Source organism: Oncorhynchus keta, chromosome 13 (assembly GCF_023373465.1).
Source record: "Oncorhynchus keta strain PuntledgeMale-10-30-2019 chromosome 13, Oket_V2, whole genome shotgun sequence".
Classification (NCBI taxonomy): domain Eukaryota; kingdom Metazoa; phylum Chordata; class Actinopteri; order Salmoniformes; family Salmonidae; genus Oncorhynchus; species Oncorhynchus keta.
This window is the reverse complement of record NC_068433.1, coordinates 44,459,309-44,475,618: the sequence shown is the minus strand read 5'-3', so window position 1 is coordinate 44,475,618 and position 16,310 is coordinate 44,459,309. Positions and strand designations below refer to the sequence as shown.

The 16,310-nt window shown below is 54.4% G+C and overlaps 1 protein-coding gene across 1 annotated transcript in view; it reads left to right on the top strand.

Annotated features, from left to right (window-relative positions):
* The window catches only part of camk1da (calcium/calmodulin-dependent protein kinase 1Da), a 72,529-nt gene that overhangs the window by 32,407 nt on the left and 23,812 nt on the right, over window positions 1-16,310 (top strand). Inside the window, exon 2 of the mRNA XM_052460263.1 lies at window positions 12,044-12,175. Coding sequence (XP_052316223.1) covers window positions 12,044-12,175 — 132 coding nt within the window. The remainder of the gene's footprint in view (window positions 1-12,043; window positions 12,176-16,310) is intronic.

The window sequence follows — 16,310 nt, the reverse complement described above, 5'->3', positions numbered from 1 at the left end:
TCTCGCTCAGCCTCTCTCTCTCTCTCGCTCAGCCTCTCTCTCTCTCTCGCTCAGCCTCTCTCTCTCTCTCGCTCAGCCTCTCTCTCTCTCTCTCTCGCTCAGCCTCTCTCTCTCTCGCTCAGCCTCTCTCTCTCTCTCTCGCTCAGCCTCTCTCTCTCTCGCTCAGCCTCTCTCTCTCTCTCGCTCAGCCTCTCTCTCTCTCTCAGCCTCTCTCTCGCTCTCTCTCTCTCTCTCTCTCTCGCTCAGCCTCTCTCTCTCTCTCTCTCTCGCTCAGCCTCTCTCTCTCTCTCTCGCTCAGCCTCTCTCTCTCTCTCTCTCTCGCTCAGCCTCTCTCTCGCTCAGCCTCTCTCTCGCTCAGCCTCTCTCTCTCTCTCTCTCTCGCTCCAGCCTCTCTCTCTCTCTCTCTCTCGCTCAGCCTCTCTCTCTCTCTCTCGCTCAGCCTCTCTCTCTCTCTCTTGCTCAGCCTCTCTCTCTCTCTCTCTCGCTCAGCCTCTCTCTCTCTCTCTCGCTCAGCCTCTCTCAGCCTCTCTCTCAGCCTCTCTCTCAGCCTCTCTCTCGCTCAGCCTCAGCCTCTCTCTCTCGCTCAGCCTCTCTCTCTCAGCCTCTCTCTCTCTCTCTCGCTCAGCCTCTCTCTCTCTCTCTCGCTCAGCCTCTCTCTCTCTCTCTCTCGCTCAGCCTCTCTCTCTCTCTCTCTCGCTCAGCTCTCTCTCTCTCTCTCGCTCAGCCTCTCTCTCTCCCTCTCGCTCAGCCTCTCTCTCTCCCTCTCGCTCAGCCTCTCTCTCTCCCTCTCGCTCAGCCTCTCGCTCAGCCTCTCGCTCAGCCTCTCTCGCTCAGCCTCTCTCGCTCAGCCTCTCTCGCTCAGCCTCTCTCGCTCAGCCTCTCTCGCTCACCCTCTCTCGCTCAGCCTCTCTCGCTCAGCCTCTCTCGCTCAGCCTCTCTCGCTCAGCCTCTCTCGCTCAGCCTCTCTCGCTCAGCCTCTCTCTCTCTCTCGCTCAGCCTCTCTCTCTCTCTCGCTCAGCCTCTCCCTCTCTCTCTCGCTCAGCCTCTCTCTCTCTCTCTCTCGCTCAGCCTCTCTCTCTCTCTCTCTCTCGCTCAGCCTCTCTCTCTCTCTCTCGCTCAGCCTCTCTCTCTCTCTCTCTCGCTCAGCCTCTCTCTCTCTCGCTCAGCCTCTCTCTCTCTGCTCAGCCTCTCTCTCTCTCTCGCTCAGCCTCTCTCTCTCTCTCTCTCTCTCGCTCAGCCTCTCTCTTTCGCTCTCTCTCTCTCTCAGCCTCTCTCAGCCTCTCTCTCTCGCTCAGCCTCTCTCTCTCTCGCTCAGCCTCTCTCTCTCAGCCTCTCGCTCAGCTCTCTCTCGCTCAGCCTCTCTCTCTCTCTCTCTCGCTCAGCCTCTCTCTCTCTCTCTCTCGCTCAGCCTCTCTCTCTCTCTCTCTCTCTTGCTCAGCCTCTCTCTCTCAGCCTCTCTCTCTCTCTCTTGCTCAGCCTCTCTCTCTCTCTCTTGCTCAGCCTCTCTCTCTCTCTCTCTCTCTCAGCTCTCTCTCTCTCTCTCAGCCTCTCTCTCTCTCTCAGCTCTCTCTCTCTCTCTCAGCCTCTCTCCTCTCAGCCTCTCTCTCTCTCGCTCAGCCTCTCTCTCTCTCTCTCGCTCAGCCTCTCTCTCTCTCTCAGCTCAGCCTCTCTCTCTCTCTCGCTCAGCCTCTCTCTCTCTCTCTCTCGCTCAGCCTCTCTCTCTCTCTCTCGCTCAGCCTCTCTCTCTCTCTCTCTCGCTCAGCCTCTCTCTCTCGCTCAGCCTCTCTCTCTCGCTCAGCCTCTCTCTCTCTCTCGCTCAGCCTCTCTCTCTCTCTCTCGCTCAGCCTCTCTCTCTCGCTCAGCCTCTCTCTCGCTCAGCCTCTCTCTCTCTCTCTCGCTCAGCCTCTCTCTCTCTCTCTCTCTCTCGCTCAGCCTCTCTCTCTCTCTCTCGCTCAGCCTCTCTCTCTCTCTCTCCGCTCAGCCTCTCTCTCTCTCTCTCGCTCAGCTCTCTCTCTCTCTCTCGCTCAGCCTCTCTCTCTCTCTCTCTCGCTCAGCCTCTCTCTCTCTCTCTCGCTCAGCCTCTCTCTCTCTCTCTCGCTCAGCCTCTCTCCTCTCTCTCTCTTGCTCAGCCTCTCTCTCTCTCTCTCTCTCGCTCAGCCCTCTCTCTCTCTTCTCTCGCTCAGCCTCTCTCTCTCTCTCGCTCAGCCTCTCTCGCTCAGCTCTCTCTCTCTCTCTCGCTCAGCCTCTCTCTCTCTCTCTCTCTCGCTCAGCTCTCTCTCTCTCTCGCTCAGCCTCTCTCTCTCTCTTCTCAGCCTCTCTCTCTCTTGCTCAGCCTCTCTCTCTCTTGCTCAGCCTCTCTCTCTCTTGCTCAGCCTCTCTCTCTCTCTCGCTCAGCTCAGCCTCTCTCTCGCTCAGCCTCTCTCTGCCTCTCTCTCGCTCAGCCTCTCTCTCTCTCTCTCTCTCGCTCAGCCTCTCTCTCTCTCGCTCAGCCTCCTCTCTCGCTCAGCCTCTCTCTCTCGCTCAGCCTCTCTCTCTCTCTCTGCTCAGCCTCTCTCTCTCTCTCGCTCAGCCTCTCTCTCTCGCTCAGCTCTCTCTCTCTTCTCTTCGCTCAGCCTCTCTCTCTCGCTCAGCCTCTCTCTCTCGCTCAGCCTCTCTCTCTCTCGCTCAGCCTCTCTCTCGCTCAGCCTCTCTCTCTCTTGCTCAGCCTCTCTCTCTCAGCCTCTCTCTCTTGCTCAGCCTCTCTCTCTCTCGCTCAGCCTCTCTTGCTCTCTCTCTCTCTCTCTCTCGCTCAGCCTCTCTCTCTCTCTCGCTCAGCCTCTCTCTCGCTGCTCAGCCTCTCTCTCTCTCTCTCTCTCAGCCTCTCTCTCTCTCTCGCTCAGCCTCTCTCTCGCTCAGCCTCTCTTTCTCTCTCAGCCTCTCTCTCAGCCTCCCTCTCTCAGTCTCTCGCTCAGCCTCCTCTCTCTCTCGCTCAGCCTCCTCTCCCTCAGCCTCTCTCTCTCGCTCAGCCTCTCTCTCTCGCTCAGCCTCTCTCTCTCGCTCAGCCTCTCTCTCTCGCTCAGCCTCTCTCTCTCGCTCAGCCTCTCTCTCTCTCTCGCTCAGCCTCTCTCTCTCTCTCGCTCAGCCTCTCTCTCTCTCGCTCAGCCTCTCTCGCTCTCTCTCTCTCGCTCAGCCTCTCTCTCTCTCTCGCTCAGCCTCTCTCTCTCTCTCGCTCAGCCTCTCTCTCTCTCTCGCTCAGCCTCTCTCTCTCTCGCTCAGCCTCAGCCTCTCTCTCGCTCAGCCTCTCTCTCTCTCTCGCTCAGCCTCTCTCTCTCTCTCGCTCAGCCTCTCTCTCTCTCTCGCTCAGCCTCTCTCTCTCTCTTGCTCAGCCTCTCTCTCTCTCTCGCTCAGCCTCTCGCTCAGCCTCTCTCTCTCTCGCTCGCTCAGCCTCTCTCTCTCTCGCTCGCTCAGCCTCTCTCTCTCGCTCGCTCAGCCTCTCTCTCTCTCGCTCGCTCAGCCTCTCTCTCTCTCGCTCGCTCAGCCTCTCTCTCTCTCGCTCGCTCAGCCTCTCTCTCTCTCGCTCGCTCAGCCTCTCTCTCTCTCGCTCGCTCAGCCTCTCTCTCTCTCTCGCTCGCTCAGCTCTCTCTCTCGCTCGCTCAGCCTCTCTCTCTCTCTCGCTCGCTCAGCCTCTCTCTCTCTCTCGCTCGCTCAGCCTCTCAGCCTCTCTCGCTCAGCTCAGCCTCTCTCTCTCGCTCAGCCCTCTCTCTCGCTCAGCCTCTCTCTCTCAGCCTCTCTCTCAGCCTCTCGCTCAGCCTCTCTCAGCCTCTCTCGCTCAGCCTCTCTCTCTCTCTCTCGCTCAGCCTCTCTCTCTCTCTCGCTCAGCCTCTCTCTCTCTCTCGCTCAGCCTCTCTCAGCTCTCTCTCTCTCGCTCAGCCTCTCTCTCTCTCTCGCTCTCAGCCTCTCTCTCTCTCTGCTCAGCCTCTCTCTCTTGCTCAGCCTCTCTCTCTCTCTCTCTCTTGCTCAGCCTCTCTCTCTCTCTGCTCAGCCTCTCTCTCTCTCTCTCGCTCAGCCTCTCTCTCTTGCTCAGCCTCTCTCTCTCTCTCTCTCTTGCTCAGCCTCTCTCTCGCTCAGCCTCTCTCTCTCTCTTGCTCAGCCTCTCTTCTCTCTCGCTCAGCCTCTCTCTCTCTCTCGCTCAGCCTCTCTCGCTCTCTCTCTCGCTCAGCCTCTCTCTCGCTCAGCCTCTCTCTCTCTCTCTCTCGCTCAGCCTCTCTCTCCTCTCAGCCCTCTCTCTCTCTTGCTCAGCCTCTCTCTCGCTCAGCCTCAGCCTCTCTCTCTCTCTCTCGCTCAGCCTCTCTCTCTCTCTCTCTCGCTCAGCCTCTCTCTCTCTCTTGCTCAGCCTCTCTCTCTCTCTCTCTTGCTCAGCCTCCTCTCTCTCTCTCTCGCTCAGCCTCTCTCTCTCTCTCTCTCGCTCAGCCTCTCTCTCTCTCTCTCTCTCGCTCAGCCTCTCTCTCTCTCTCTCGCTCAGCCTCTCTCGCTCAGCCTCTCTCTCAGCCTCTCTCTCTCTCTCGCTCAGCCTCTCTCTCTCTCTCTCTCTCTCTCAGCCTCTCCTCTCTCTCTCGCTCAGCCTCTCTCTCAGCCTCTCTCCTCTCTCTCTCGCTCAGCCTCTCTCTCTCGCTCACCTCTCTCTCTCGCTCAGCCTCTCTCTCTCGCTCAGCCTCTCTCTCGCTCAGCCTCTCTCTCGCTCAGCCTCTCTCTCTCGCTCAGCCTCTCTCTCTCGCTCAGCCTCTCTCTCTCTTGCTCAGCCTCTCTCTCTCTCTCTCTCGCTCAGCCTCTCTCTCGCTCAGCCTCTCTCTCTCTCTCGCTCAGCCTCTCTCTCTCTCTCGCTCAGCCTCTCTCTCGCTCGCTCAGCCTCTCTCTCTCGCTCGCTCAGCCTCTCTCTCTCGCTCGCTCAGCCTCTCTCTCTCGCTCGCTCAGCCTCTCTCTCTCGCTCGCTCAGCCTCTCTCTCTCGCTCGCTCAGCCTCTCTCTCGCTCGCTCAGCCTCTCTCTCTCGCTCGCTCAGCCTCTCTCTCGCTCGCTCAGCCTCTCTCTCTCGCTCGCTCAGCCTCTCTCTCTCGCTCGCTCAGCCTCTCTCTCGCTCGCTCAGCCTCTCTCTCTCGCTCGCTCAGCCTCTCTCTCGCTCGCTCAGCCTCTCTCTCTCGCGCTCGCTCAGCCTCTCTCTCTCTCTCTCGCTCGCTCAGCCTCTCTCTCTCTCTCTCTCGCTCAGCCTCTCTCTCTCTCTCGCTCAGCCTCTCTCTCTCTCTCTCGCTCAGCCTCTCCTCTCTCTCTCTCTCGCTCAGCCTCTCTCTCTCTCTCTCTCTCTCGCTCAGCCTCTCTCTCTCTCTCTCTCTCTCTCGCTCAGCCTCTCTCTCTCTCTCTCTCTCAGCCTCAGCCTCTCTCTCTCTCTCTCTCTCTCGCTCAGCCTCTCTCTCTCGCTCAGCCTCTCTCGCTCGCTCAGCCTCTCTCGCGCTCGCTCAGCCTCTCTCGCGCTCGCTCCCAGCCTCTCTCGCTCGCTCAGCCTCTCTCTCTCGTGCTCGCTCAGCCTCTCTCTCTCTCTCGCTCAGCCTCTCTCTCTCTCTCTCTCTCTCTCGCTCAGCCCCTCTCTCTCTCTCTCTCTCTCGCTCAGCCTCTCCCTCTCTCTCTCGCTCAGCCTCTCCCTCTCTCTCTCGCTCAGCCTCTCTCTCGCTCAGCCTCTCTCTCTCTCGCTCGCTCAGCCTCTCTCTCTCGCTCGCTCAGCCTCTCTCTCTCTCGCTCGCTCAGCCTCTCTCTCTCTCGCTCGCTCAGCCTCTCTCTCTCTCGCTGCTCAGCCTCTCTCTCTCTCTCTCTCTCTCTCAGCCTCTCTCTCTCTCTCTCTCTCGCTCAGCCTCTCTCAATTCAATTCAATTCAAGGGGCTTTATTGGCATGGGAAACATGTGTTAACATTGCCAAAGCAAGTGAGGTAGACAACATACAAAGTGAATATATAAAGTGAAAAACAACAAAAATTAACAGTAAACATTACACATACAGAAGTTTAAAAACAGTAAAGACATTACAAATATCATTATAAATATCATATATATATATATATATATATATACAATGTACAAATAGTTAAAGGACACAAGATAAAATGAATAAGCATAAATATGGGTTGTATTTACAATGGTGTTTGTTCTTCACTGGTTGCCCTTTCTCGTGGCAACAGGTCACAAATCATGCTGCTGTGATGGCACACTGTGGAACTTCACCCAAAAGATATGGGAGTTTTTCAAAATTGGATTTGTTTTCGAATTCTTTGTGGATCTGTGTAATCTGGGGAAATATGTCTCTCTAATATGGTCATACATTGGGCAGGAGGTTAGGAAGTGCAGCTCAGTTTCCACCTCATTTTGTGGGCAGTGAGCACATAGCCTGTCTTCTCTTGAGAGCCATGTCTGCCTACGGCGGCCTTTCTCAATAGCAAGGCTATGCTCACTGAGTCTGTACATAGTCAAAGCTTTCCTTAATTTTGGGTCAGTCACAGTGGTCAGGTATTCTGCCGCTGTGTACTCTCTGTGTAGGGCCAAATAGCATTCTAGTTTGCTCTGTTTTTTTGTTAATTCTTTCCAATGTGTTAAGTAATTATCTTTTTGTTTTCTCATGATTTGGTTGGGTCTAATTGTGCTGTCTCTCTCTCTCTCTCGCTCAGCCTCTCTCTCTCTCTCGCTCAGCCTCTCTCTCGCTCAGCCTCTCTCTCTCTCTCTCGCTCAGCCTCTCTCTCGCTCAGCCTTTCTCTCGCTTTCAGCCGCTCGCTCTCAGCCGCTCGCTCTCGCTCTCAGCCTCTCTCTCTCTCTTCGCTCTCAGCCGCTCTCTCTCGCTCTCAGCCTCTCTCTCACTCAGCCTCTCTCTCTCACCCGCTCGCTCTCAGCCTCTCTCTCACTCAGCCTCTCTCTCACTCAGCCTCTCTCTCACTCAGCCTCTCTCACTCAGCCCTCTCTCACTCAGCCTCTCTCACTCAGCCCCTCTCTCACTCAGCCCCTCTCTCACTCAGCCCCTCTCTCACTCAGCCCTCTCTCACTCAGCCCCTCTCTCACTCAGCCCCTCTCACTCAGCCCTCTCTCACTCAGCCTCTCTCTCTCTCAGCCTCTCTCGCTCAGCCACTCGCTTTCTCTTTAGAGGAGAAACCCAGGATGTGTGTCTAATTTGACAACTCTTCCTTGGGGAAATATTTATACGTACACATACATTCACACACATACATCATACAGCTGTGTGCATGTCTGTCTGTGTGTGCTTCTCCCATGTGAGAGCCCATCTTTGTCTCTGTAGGAGATATCCCTTTGTGCCAGCATTATTCAATCGGGCCCCGTTAACCAAGAGGACCTGTCAGAATGGATATCTGTCACACTCACACACTCTACACTGGCTGCAGGCTGCCTATGTAGTTTCCATTCAATGCAATCATACTCACTGGAGCCTCGCTGAGACAATTACCCAGGTTTATGCACACGAGGAAACGGTATCGCCCAATGTTGCCAGCAACTGCAATAGCAGAAGGGACCAACTTGAACTGCAAAACACCTAGTCAACCCCCAATAACCACACATACACACACACACACACTCAAAGCCACTTCGTGTGTGAACACAGCTGGGGAGATGCTGTATTACACAATCCCTCTGCTCCCTGTCAACAAAAAATTGATACTGTACTGTATGTACCCTGTGGTGGCTCTCTCTGTTCTGTGTGAATGCTTTAAAGGTTGTCTTTGTTGTACTGTAGCGCCGCCGTTCAGCTTTTCTCTTACAGGTCTCATTCACACATACAGCTCTTCTCTGTCTCAAACCCACACACAGGATTCTCTCTCTCTCTCTATCAATTACAGGATTCACCCACGCTTGCCTTCCTCTTCTCTCCCATTTATACTGTATATGTCTCTCTCCTGTTGCCTCCTCTCCTTCCCTGTCTATTGTGGCGTTTTGGTTTCACGGTATGTGGTCAGTCTCTTTCCTTCTCTCTGGGCAGAGACTAAACCACATTCGTAGTCTATAGTGTACAGAGATGGAGACCCAGTCCTAGCCTTCCTAATGGGCGTGCTGCTTACAACAGACCAGTGAGGGTGGGTGACCAGCTGGCTCTCGTAGCCGAGGGAGATGGGTGGAGGCTGGGTGACTTCGTCATGGTTAAGAGGGGTTGCGTGTGTGTGTGTGTAGCATAGCGACAGGCCTGCATTTCTGTTTTATCTCTGCATCAGTGTTTTTAGAGCTTTTCAGTGAAGTGTCCGATGGTGATGTCTTGTAGTCATCAGCAAATAGGGGCTTCTAAATGGCTCTAGTGCTATCTGGACTATAGCACTACACACACACACACACACACACACACACACACACACACACACACACACACACACACACACACACACACACTAATAAGATGTGTTGAATATTACTAAGGTTATATTAATGGGGCAGCAGGTAGCCTAGTGGTTAGAGCGTTGGACTAGTAACCGGAAGGTTGCAAGATCGAATCCCAGAGTTGACAAGGTAAAACACCTGTCGTCTGCCCCTGAACAAGGCAGTTAACCCACTGTTCCCCGGTAGGCCGTCATTGTAAATAAAAATTTGTTCTTTACTGACTTGCCTAGTTAAATAAAATAATGTATTACTCAGGTTTTACTGAAATTGTACACTTTCCAAAATGATGTCATGCTTTATGCCTTATTTCACTCCCATCAGCAGAGTGTAATAAAAGGACAGAAAGGAGGGAGGAGATGACGAGGAAGGAAGTATGAATGAATTCATAACCGGCACCATGTCCCAAAGGCAGGGGAGACGAGAGAGGGATGAGGAGAGGCGGGGAACGGAAGAATAGAATAATAGTGGAGAGGAAGAGGGTAGAGAGGAAGAGGGAGAATGTGTTCCCTGTCTCCCCTCGTTCCTTCATTGCTGATTGGCACAGCAGCATGCACCATTAATCAGCTTATGAATGAAAGCAAACCACATATGAAATTTGATTTCCTAATGCGCTAACAAGGAGAACGCAGCAGGAAAACGAGGTGAGGGAGAGAAAGAGAGGAACGGGGAAGAAGGGAACCGATATATGGAGGAGAGAACATAATGAGAATAAACATGAACTGTGGAGAAGGGAGAGCGGGAGGAGGAGAGAGGGAGACCGAGGGAACTGGGACAAAGGATAAATAAGGAGGAGATCAAGCATATTATAGAGCAAATTGAACATGAAACAATAAGTAAAGGACAACAAGCGGGAGTGATAGCTAAAGAGAGAGGGGGGAGACGGTGAGGGAGAGAGCGATAGAGTGATAGCTGAGGAGCTGTGAAGTGTGTTAGTGATGGTGATATAGTGAGTGAGTGGTTTGGAGGGTTTCAGATGAGCTGGACAGAGAACAGTGAGATTCATGGAGCCGAGTATGCATTAATGAACTCTCTCTCCCTCTCTCTAGCTCCCCTCTGCCACCTCTTTCTCGCTCTCGCTGTCTCGCTCTCGCTGTCTCGCTGTCTCGCTGTCTCGCTCTCGCTGTCTCGCTGTCTCGCTCTCGCTGTCTCGCTCTCGCCGTCTCGCTCTCGCCGTCTCGCGCTCGCCGTCTCGCTCTCGCTGTCTCCCTCTCGCTCGCCGTCTCGCTCTCTCTCGCTCTCGCCGTCTCGCTCTCGCCGTCTCGCTCTCGCCGTCTCGCTCTCGCCGTCTCGCTCTCTCGCCGTCTCGCTCTCTCGCCGTCTCGCTCTCGCCGTCTCGCTCTCTCGCCGTCTCGCTCTCCGCCGTCTCGCTCTCTCGCCGTCTCGCGCTCGCTGTCTCGCGCTCGCTGTCTCACTCTCGCTGTCTCACTCTCGCTGTCTCGCTCTCGCTGTCTCGCTGTCTCGCTCTCGCTCTCTCGCTGTCTCGCTCTCGCTGTCTCACTCTCGCTCTCTCGCTGTCTCACTCTCGCTCTCTCGCTGTCTCACTCTCGCTCTCTCGCTGTCTCACTCTCGCTCTCGCTGTCTCTCTCGCTCTCTCGCTCTCTCGCTGTCTCACTCTCGCTCTCTCGCTGTCTCGCTCGCTCTCTCGCTGTCTCACTCTCGCTCTCTCTGTCTCACTCTCGCTCTCGCTGTCTCACTCTCGCTCTCTCGCTGTCTCACTCTCGCTCTCTCGCTGTCTCACTCTCGCTCTCTCGCTGTCTCACTCTCGCTCTCTCGCTGTCTCACTCTCGCTCTCTCGCTGTCTCACACTCGCTCTCTCGCTGTCTCACTCTCGCTCTCTCGCTGTCTCACTCTCGCTCTCTCGCTGTCTCACTCTCGCTCTCTGCTGTCTCACTCTCGCTCTCTCGCTGCGCTCTCTCGCTGTCGCTCTCTCGCTGTCTCGCTGTCTCACTCTCGCTGTCTCACTCTCGCTGTCTCGCTCTCGCTCTCTCTCGCTGTCTCGCTCTCGCTGTTCGCTCTCGCTCTCTCGCTGTCTCTCTCTCGCTGTCTCTCTCTCGCTCTCTCGCTCTCGCTCTCTCGCTCTCTCGCTGTCGCTCTCTCGCTCTCTCGCTGTCTCGCTCTCTCGCTCGCTCTCTCGCTGTCTGCTCTCGCTCTCTCGCTGTCTCACTCTCGCTCTCTCGCTGTCTCACTCTCGCTCTCTCGCTGTCTCACTCTCGCTCTCTCGCTGTCTCACTCTCGCTCTCTCGCTGTCTCACTCTCGCTCTCTCGCTGTCTCACTCTCGCTCTCTCGCTGTCTCACTCTCGCTCTCTCGCTGTCTCACTCTCGCTCTCTCGCTGTCTCACTCTCGCTCTCTCGCTCTCGCTCTCTCACTCTCTCGCTGTCTCACTCTCGCTGTCTCACTCTCGCTGTCTCGCTCGCTCTCTCTCTCGCTGTCTCGCTCTCTCGCTGTCTCTCTCTCTCGCTGTCTCGCTGTCTCGCTCTCGCTCTCTCGCTGTCTCTCTCTCGCTCTCTCGCTGTCTCTCTCTGGCTCTCTCTCGCTGTCTCGCTCTCTCGCTGTCTCTCTCTCGCTCTCTCGCTGTCTCACTCTCTCGCTCTCTCGCTGTCTCGCTCTCTCGCTCTCGCTGCTCTCTCTCGCTCTCTCGCTCTCTCGCTGTCTCACTCTCTCGCTCTCTCGCTGTCTCACTCTCGCTCTCTCGCTGTCTCTCTCTCTCGCTCTCTCGCTGTCTCTCGCTCGCTGTCTCGCTGCTGTCTCTCTCTCTGTCTCGCTCGCCGCTCTCGCTGTCTCTCTCTCTCGCTGTCTCGCTGTCTCTCTCGCTCTCTCGCTGTCTCGCTCTCTCTCTCTCGCTCTCTCGCTGTCTCGCGCTCGCTGTCTCGCGCTCGCTGTCTCGCGCTCGCTGTCTCGCTCTGTCTCGCGCTCGCTGTCTCGCTCGCTGTCTCTCGCTGTCTCGCTGCTGTCTCTCTCTCTCGCTCGCTGTCTCTCTCTCTCTCTCGCTGTCTCGCTGTCTCGCTCGCTGTCTCTCTCGCTCGTCTCTCTGTCTCTCTCTCTCTCGCTGTCTCGCTCTCTCGCTCTCTCTCTCGCTGTCTCTCTCTCGCTGTCTCGCTCTCTCGCTGTCTCTCTCGCTGTCTCGCTCGCTGTCTCGCGCTGTCTCTCTCTCTCGCTCGCTGTCTCTCTCTCTCTCGCTCGCTGTCTCTCTCTCGCTGCTGTCTCTGTCTCGCTCGCTCTCTGTCTCGCTCGCTGTCTCTCTCTCGCTCCTGTCTCTCTCTCTCTCGCTGTCTCTCTCTCGCTGTCTCTCTCTCGCTGTCTCTCTCGCTGTCTCTCTCGCTGTCTCTCTCGCTGTCTCTCTCGCTGTCGCTCTCGCTGTCTCTCTTGCTCTCGCTGTCTCTCTCGCTGTCTCTCTCGCACTCGCTGTCTCTCTCGCTCTCGCTGTCTCTCTCGCTCTCGCTGTCTCTCTCGCTGTCTCTCTCGCTCTCGCTGTCTCTCTCGCTGTCTGTCTCGCTCGCTGTCTCTCTCGCTCGCTGTCCCTCTCTCTCATGGAAACCTTGTTAACTTGTTTTGCTGTTTCATGTCTGTGTTTATCTGCACTTGTGTTGAATGGTCTTACACGATTGCTAATTGATTAATCAAATGTTTTCTCTTTCTCATTTCTCTCTCCTAGCGGGGCATTCTCTGAGGTGGTGTTGGCCCAGGAGAGGTCTACGGGGAAGATGTTTGCTGTGAAGTGTATCCCCAAGAAGGCCCTGAAGGGGAAAGAGAGCAGCATCGAGAACGAGATCACCGTGCTCCGCAAGTAAGTCTCCCACCTACCTTCTCCTCCCTAACACCTGTTACCCTGGCGACCGAACGGAAAACACAGCCGCCCGTCACCATCACGCTCGCTTCCCTCCCACTACTCCCCATTCACTGTTATCTTTAGGTCACGATCCACAGTCTCACACTGACAGAAGAGGAGATCAGGGTAGGTAGCAACTATAGAAAATGTCCTGTCTCCTATTTATTTTCTTAGTGACCTTGTCTCCTAAGCGCTGATACTGTACTGAATGTTCATTCTAATCTTTTCTCCCAGTGAGAAACACTCATGTATTTTACACTTATTATTCATACATATTGTCAGGTAGCTGAGTAGAGGTCTGTATGAACACACACACACACCTATGGGATAAAACCCAAGTCATTCATCTCCACGTCACTAGATAATACAGTAATCCCTCTCCACAGCTTGGTCTTGGCTGTGCTTGTGAGCGTGTATGGTCAGATATCACCTTGGATCTGGCTCAGTAGTTCCACAAGGTCTCACTCATTCACTCTCTCGCACACTCACTCAGTCACTCAAAAGTCCAGAAGTAAGAGGCTACAGTATGTGTTGGTGTTATTATTGCAGTATACCATGCGTGTTCCCTAGGGACAGGAGAGACACCACTGACCCTGGCAATATTTATGGGGGATAGGTGTTGTCACTGTGATCCAGTCAGTGGAGGGGGGTTGTGGCCTAGCCTCTGACGCCTTCCATGTTTGACCTTCGGCTTTCTGCCACTCCCAGCATCTCCTGGCAACCAGCTGATTGACAGGCTAATATGGCCGGAGGTCACAAGACACACCTCCTCAAGGTCAGTGCTTCATATCTTAATAGTGTCATTCACGTGTACTTTATATATACAAAGTATGTGGATGGCCTTCAAATGAGTGGATTTGGCTATTTCAGCCACACCTGTTGCTGACAGGTGTATAAAATCGAGCACACAGCCATGCAATCTCCATAGACAAACATTGGCAGTAGAATGGCCTTACTTAAGAGCTCAGTGACTTTCAACGTTGCACCGTCATGGGATGCCACCTTTCCAACAAGTCAGTTTGTCCAATTTCTGCCCTGCTAGAGCTGCCCCAGTCAACTGTAAGTGCTGTTATTGTGAAGTGGAAGCGTCTAGGAGCAACAACGCCTCAGCCGCGAAGTGGTAGGCCACACAAGCTTACAGAACGGGACTGCCAAGTGCTGAAGCACGTAGTGCATAGAAATGGTCTGTCCTTGGTTGCAACACTCACTGGGTTCCAAACTCCCTCTGGAAGCAACGTCAGCACAATAACTGTTTGTTGGGAGCTTCATAAAATGAGTTTCCTTGGCCGAGCAGATGCACACAAGCCTAACGTCACCATTTGCAATGCCAACCGTCGGCTGGAGTGGTGTAAAGCTCGCCACCATTGGACACTGGAGCAGTGGAAAGACGTTCTCTGGAGTGATGAATCACGCTTCGCCATCTGGCAGTCCGATGGACTAATCTGGGGATTGGTGGATTGCCAGGAGGATGCCACCTGCCCCAATGCATAGTGCCAACTGTAACGTTTGGTGGTGGAGGAATAATGGTCTGGGGCTGTTTTTCATGTTTAGTTCCAGTGGAGGGAAATCTTAACGCTACAGCATACAATGACATTCTAGACGATTCTGTGCTTCCAACTTTGTGGCAACGGTTTGGGGAAGGCCCTTTCCTGTTTCAGCATGACAATTTCCCCGTGCACAAAGAGGTCCATACAGAAATGGTTTGTCCAGATCGATGTGGAAGAACTTGAATGGCTTGCACAGCTCCCTGACCTCAACCCCATCGAACACATTTGGGATGATTTGGAACAAGACTATTAGCCAGGCCTAATTGCCCAACATCAGTGCCCGACCTCACTAATGCTCTTGTGGCTGAATGGAAGCAATATTACAACATCGCGTGGAAAGGCTTCCCAGAAGAGTGGAGGATGTTATAGCAGCAAAGGGAGGACCAACTAGATATTAATGCCGATGATTTTGGAATGTTTGACTAGCAGGCGTCCACATACTTTTGAATATGTAGTATATATGTATACACTTCAAGTGGTCAAGTGTGAACACACATTTAGAAATACACGCGTGTCAAAAATCGAGAACTGGCGCACACACACATTCACAAAGAAATGATCAGGTTCTCTTTCTCCCTCTCTTGCTCTGTGAAGTTAGGGTATAGTGTCGTGCCACAGTCTCTGCCCACTCTGTTGCCTACTAGTTTATTTGGATCCTGCAGCTCGACAGGGATTCTCTCTCACACACACACACACGGCCTTCTCTAAGAGACAGAGAATCAGTTGCCAAATAATAAGGCATTAACTGTGGAAGGATTTGTCATGTAATGACTGCAGATCAGGAATCCTCTGCCTCTACTCTGAGGTTCCCATCTGCTTTACCTTTACATGATCCCAGGGAGAGTTTAAACACACACCATTCTCCCTGGTGTTCTCATCTCAGCCATCTCTCCTCAGACTGTTTATGACTCATATCTCTACGCTCCACCGCTCGCTACGAGCTCAGAGATCACACACTCCTAATGTTTGTACTGAACTCCCCACCTGCTCACGCTTCCTCTGTGTGTGTGTGTGGTGTGTGGTGTGTGTGTGTGTGTGTGTGTGTGTGTGTAGTATTATTCCCCCCTTGTGATAACATCATCGGCAAATGGGTCACGAGGCATCGAAGACACCCACACAGACCGACCACCACCACAGCAGCACAAGCACACAGACCACCAGCACAAGCACACAGACTACCACCACAGCAGCACAAGCACACAGACCACCACCACAGCAGCACAAGCACACAGAATACCACCACAGCAGCACAAGCACACAGACCAGCAGCACAAGCACACAGACTACCACCACAGCAGCACAAGCACACAGACTACCACCACAGCAGCACAAGCACACAGACTACCACCACAGCAGCACAAGCACACAGACCACCACCACAGCAGCACAAGCACACAGACCAGCAGCACAAGCACACAGACTACCACCACAGCAGCACAAGCACACAGACCACCACCACAGCAGCACAAGCACACAGACCAGCAGCACAAGCACACAGACTACCACCACAGCAGCACACGCACACAGACCACCACCACAGCAGCACAAGCACACAGACCAGCAGCACAAGCACACAGACCAGCAGCACAAGCACACAGACTACCACCACAGCAGCACAAGCACACAGACCACCACCACAGCAGCACAAGCACACAGACCACCACCACAGCAGCACAAGCACACAGACCAGCAGCACAAGCACACAGACCACCACCACAGCAGCACAAGCACACAGACTACCACCACAGCAGCACAAGCACACAGACCACCACCACAGCAGCACAAGCACACAGACCACCACCACAGCAGCACAAGCACACAGACCAGCAGCACAAGCACACAGACTACCACCACAGCAGCACACGCACACAGACCACCACCACAGCAGCACAAGCACACAGACCAGCAGCACAAGCACACAGACCAGCAGCACAAGCACACAGACTACCACCACAGCAGCACAAGCACACAGACCACCACCACAGCAGCACAAGCACACAGACCACCACCACAGCAGCACAAGCACACAGACCAGCAGCACAAGCACACAGACCACCACCACAGCAGCACAAGCACACAGACTACCACCACAGCAGCACAAGCACACAGACCACCACCACAGCAGCACAAGCACACAGACCACCACCACAGCAGCACAAGCACACAGACCACCACCACAGCAGCACAAGCACACAGACTACCACCACAGCAGCACAAGCACACAGACCACCACCACAGCAGCACAAGCACACAGACCACCACCACAGCAGCACAAGCACACAGAATACCACCACAGCAGCACAAGCACACAGACCAGCAGCACAAGCACACAGACCACCACCACAGCAGCACAAGCACACAGACCAGCACCACAGCAGCACAAGCACACAGACCACCACCACAGCAGCACAAGCACACCACCACAGCAGCACAAGTGCCACAGCAGCACACGCACACAGACCAGCAGCACAAGCATGTCCCATGTGTACACTACAGTTTCACCATGGAGCAGTTACTATGGTGAGGCCTGAGTATGGTGTTGACTG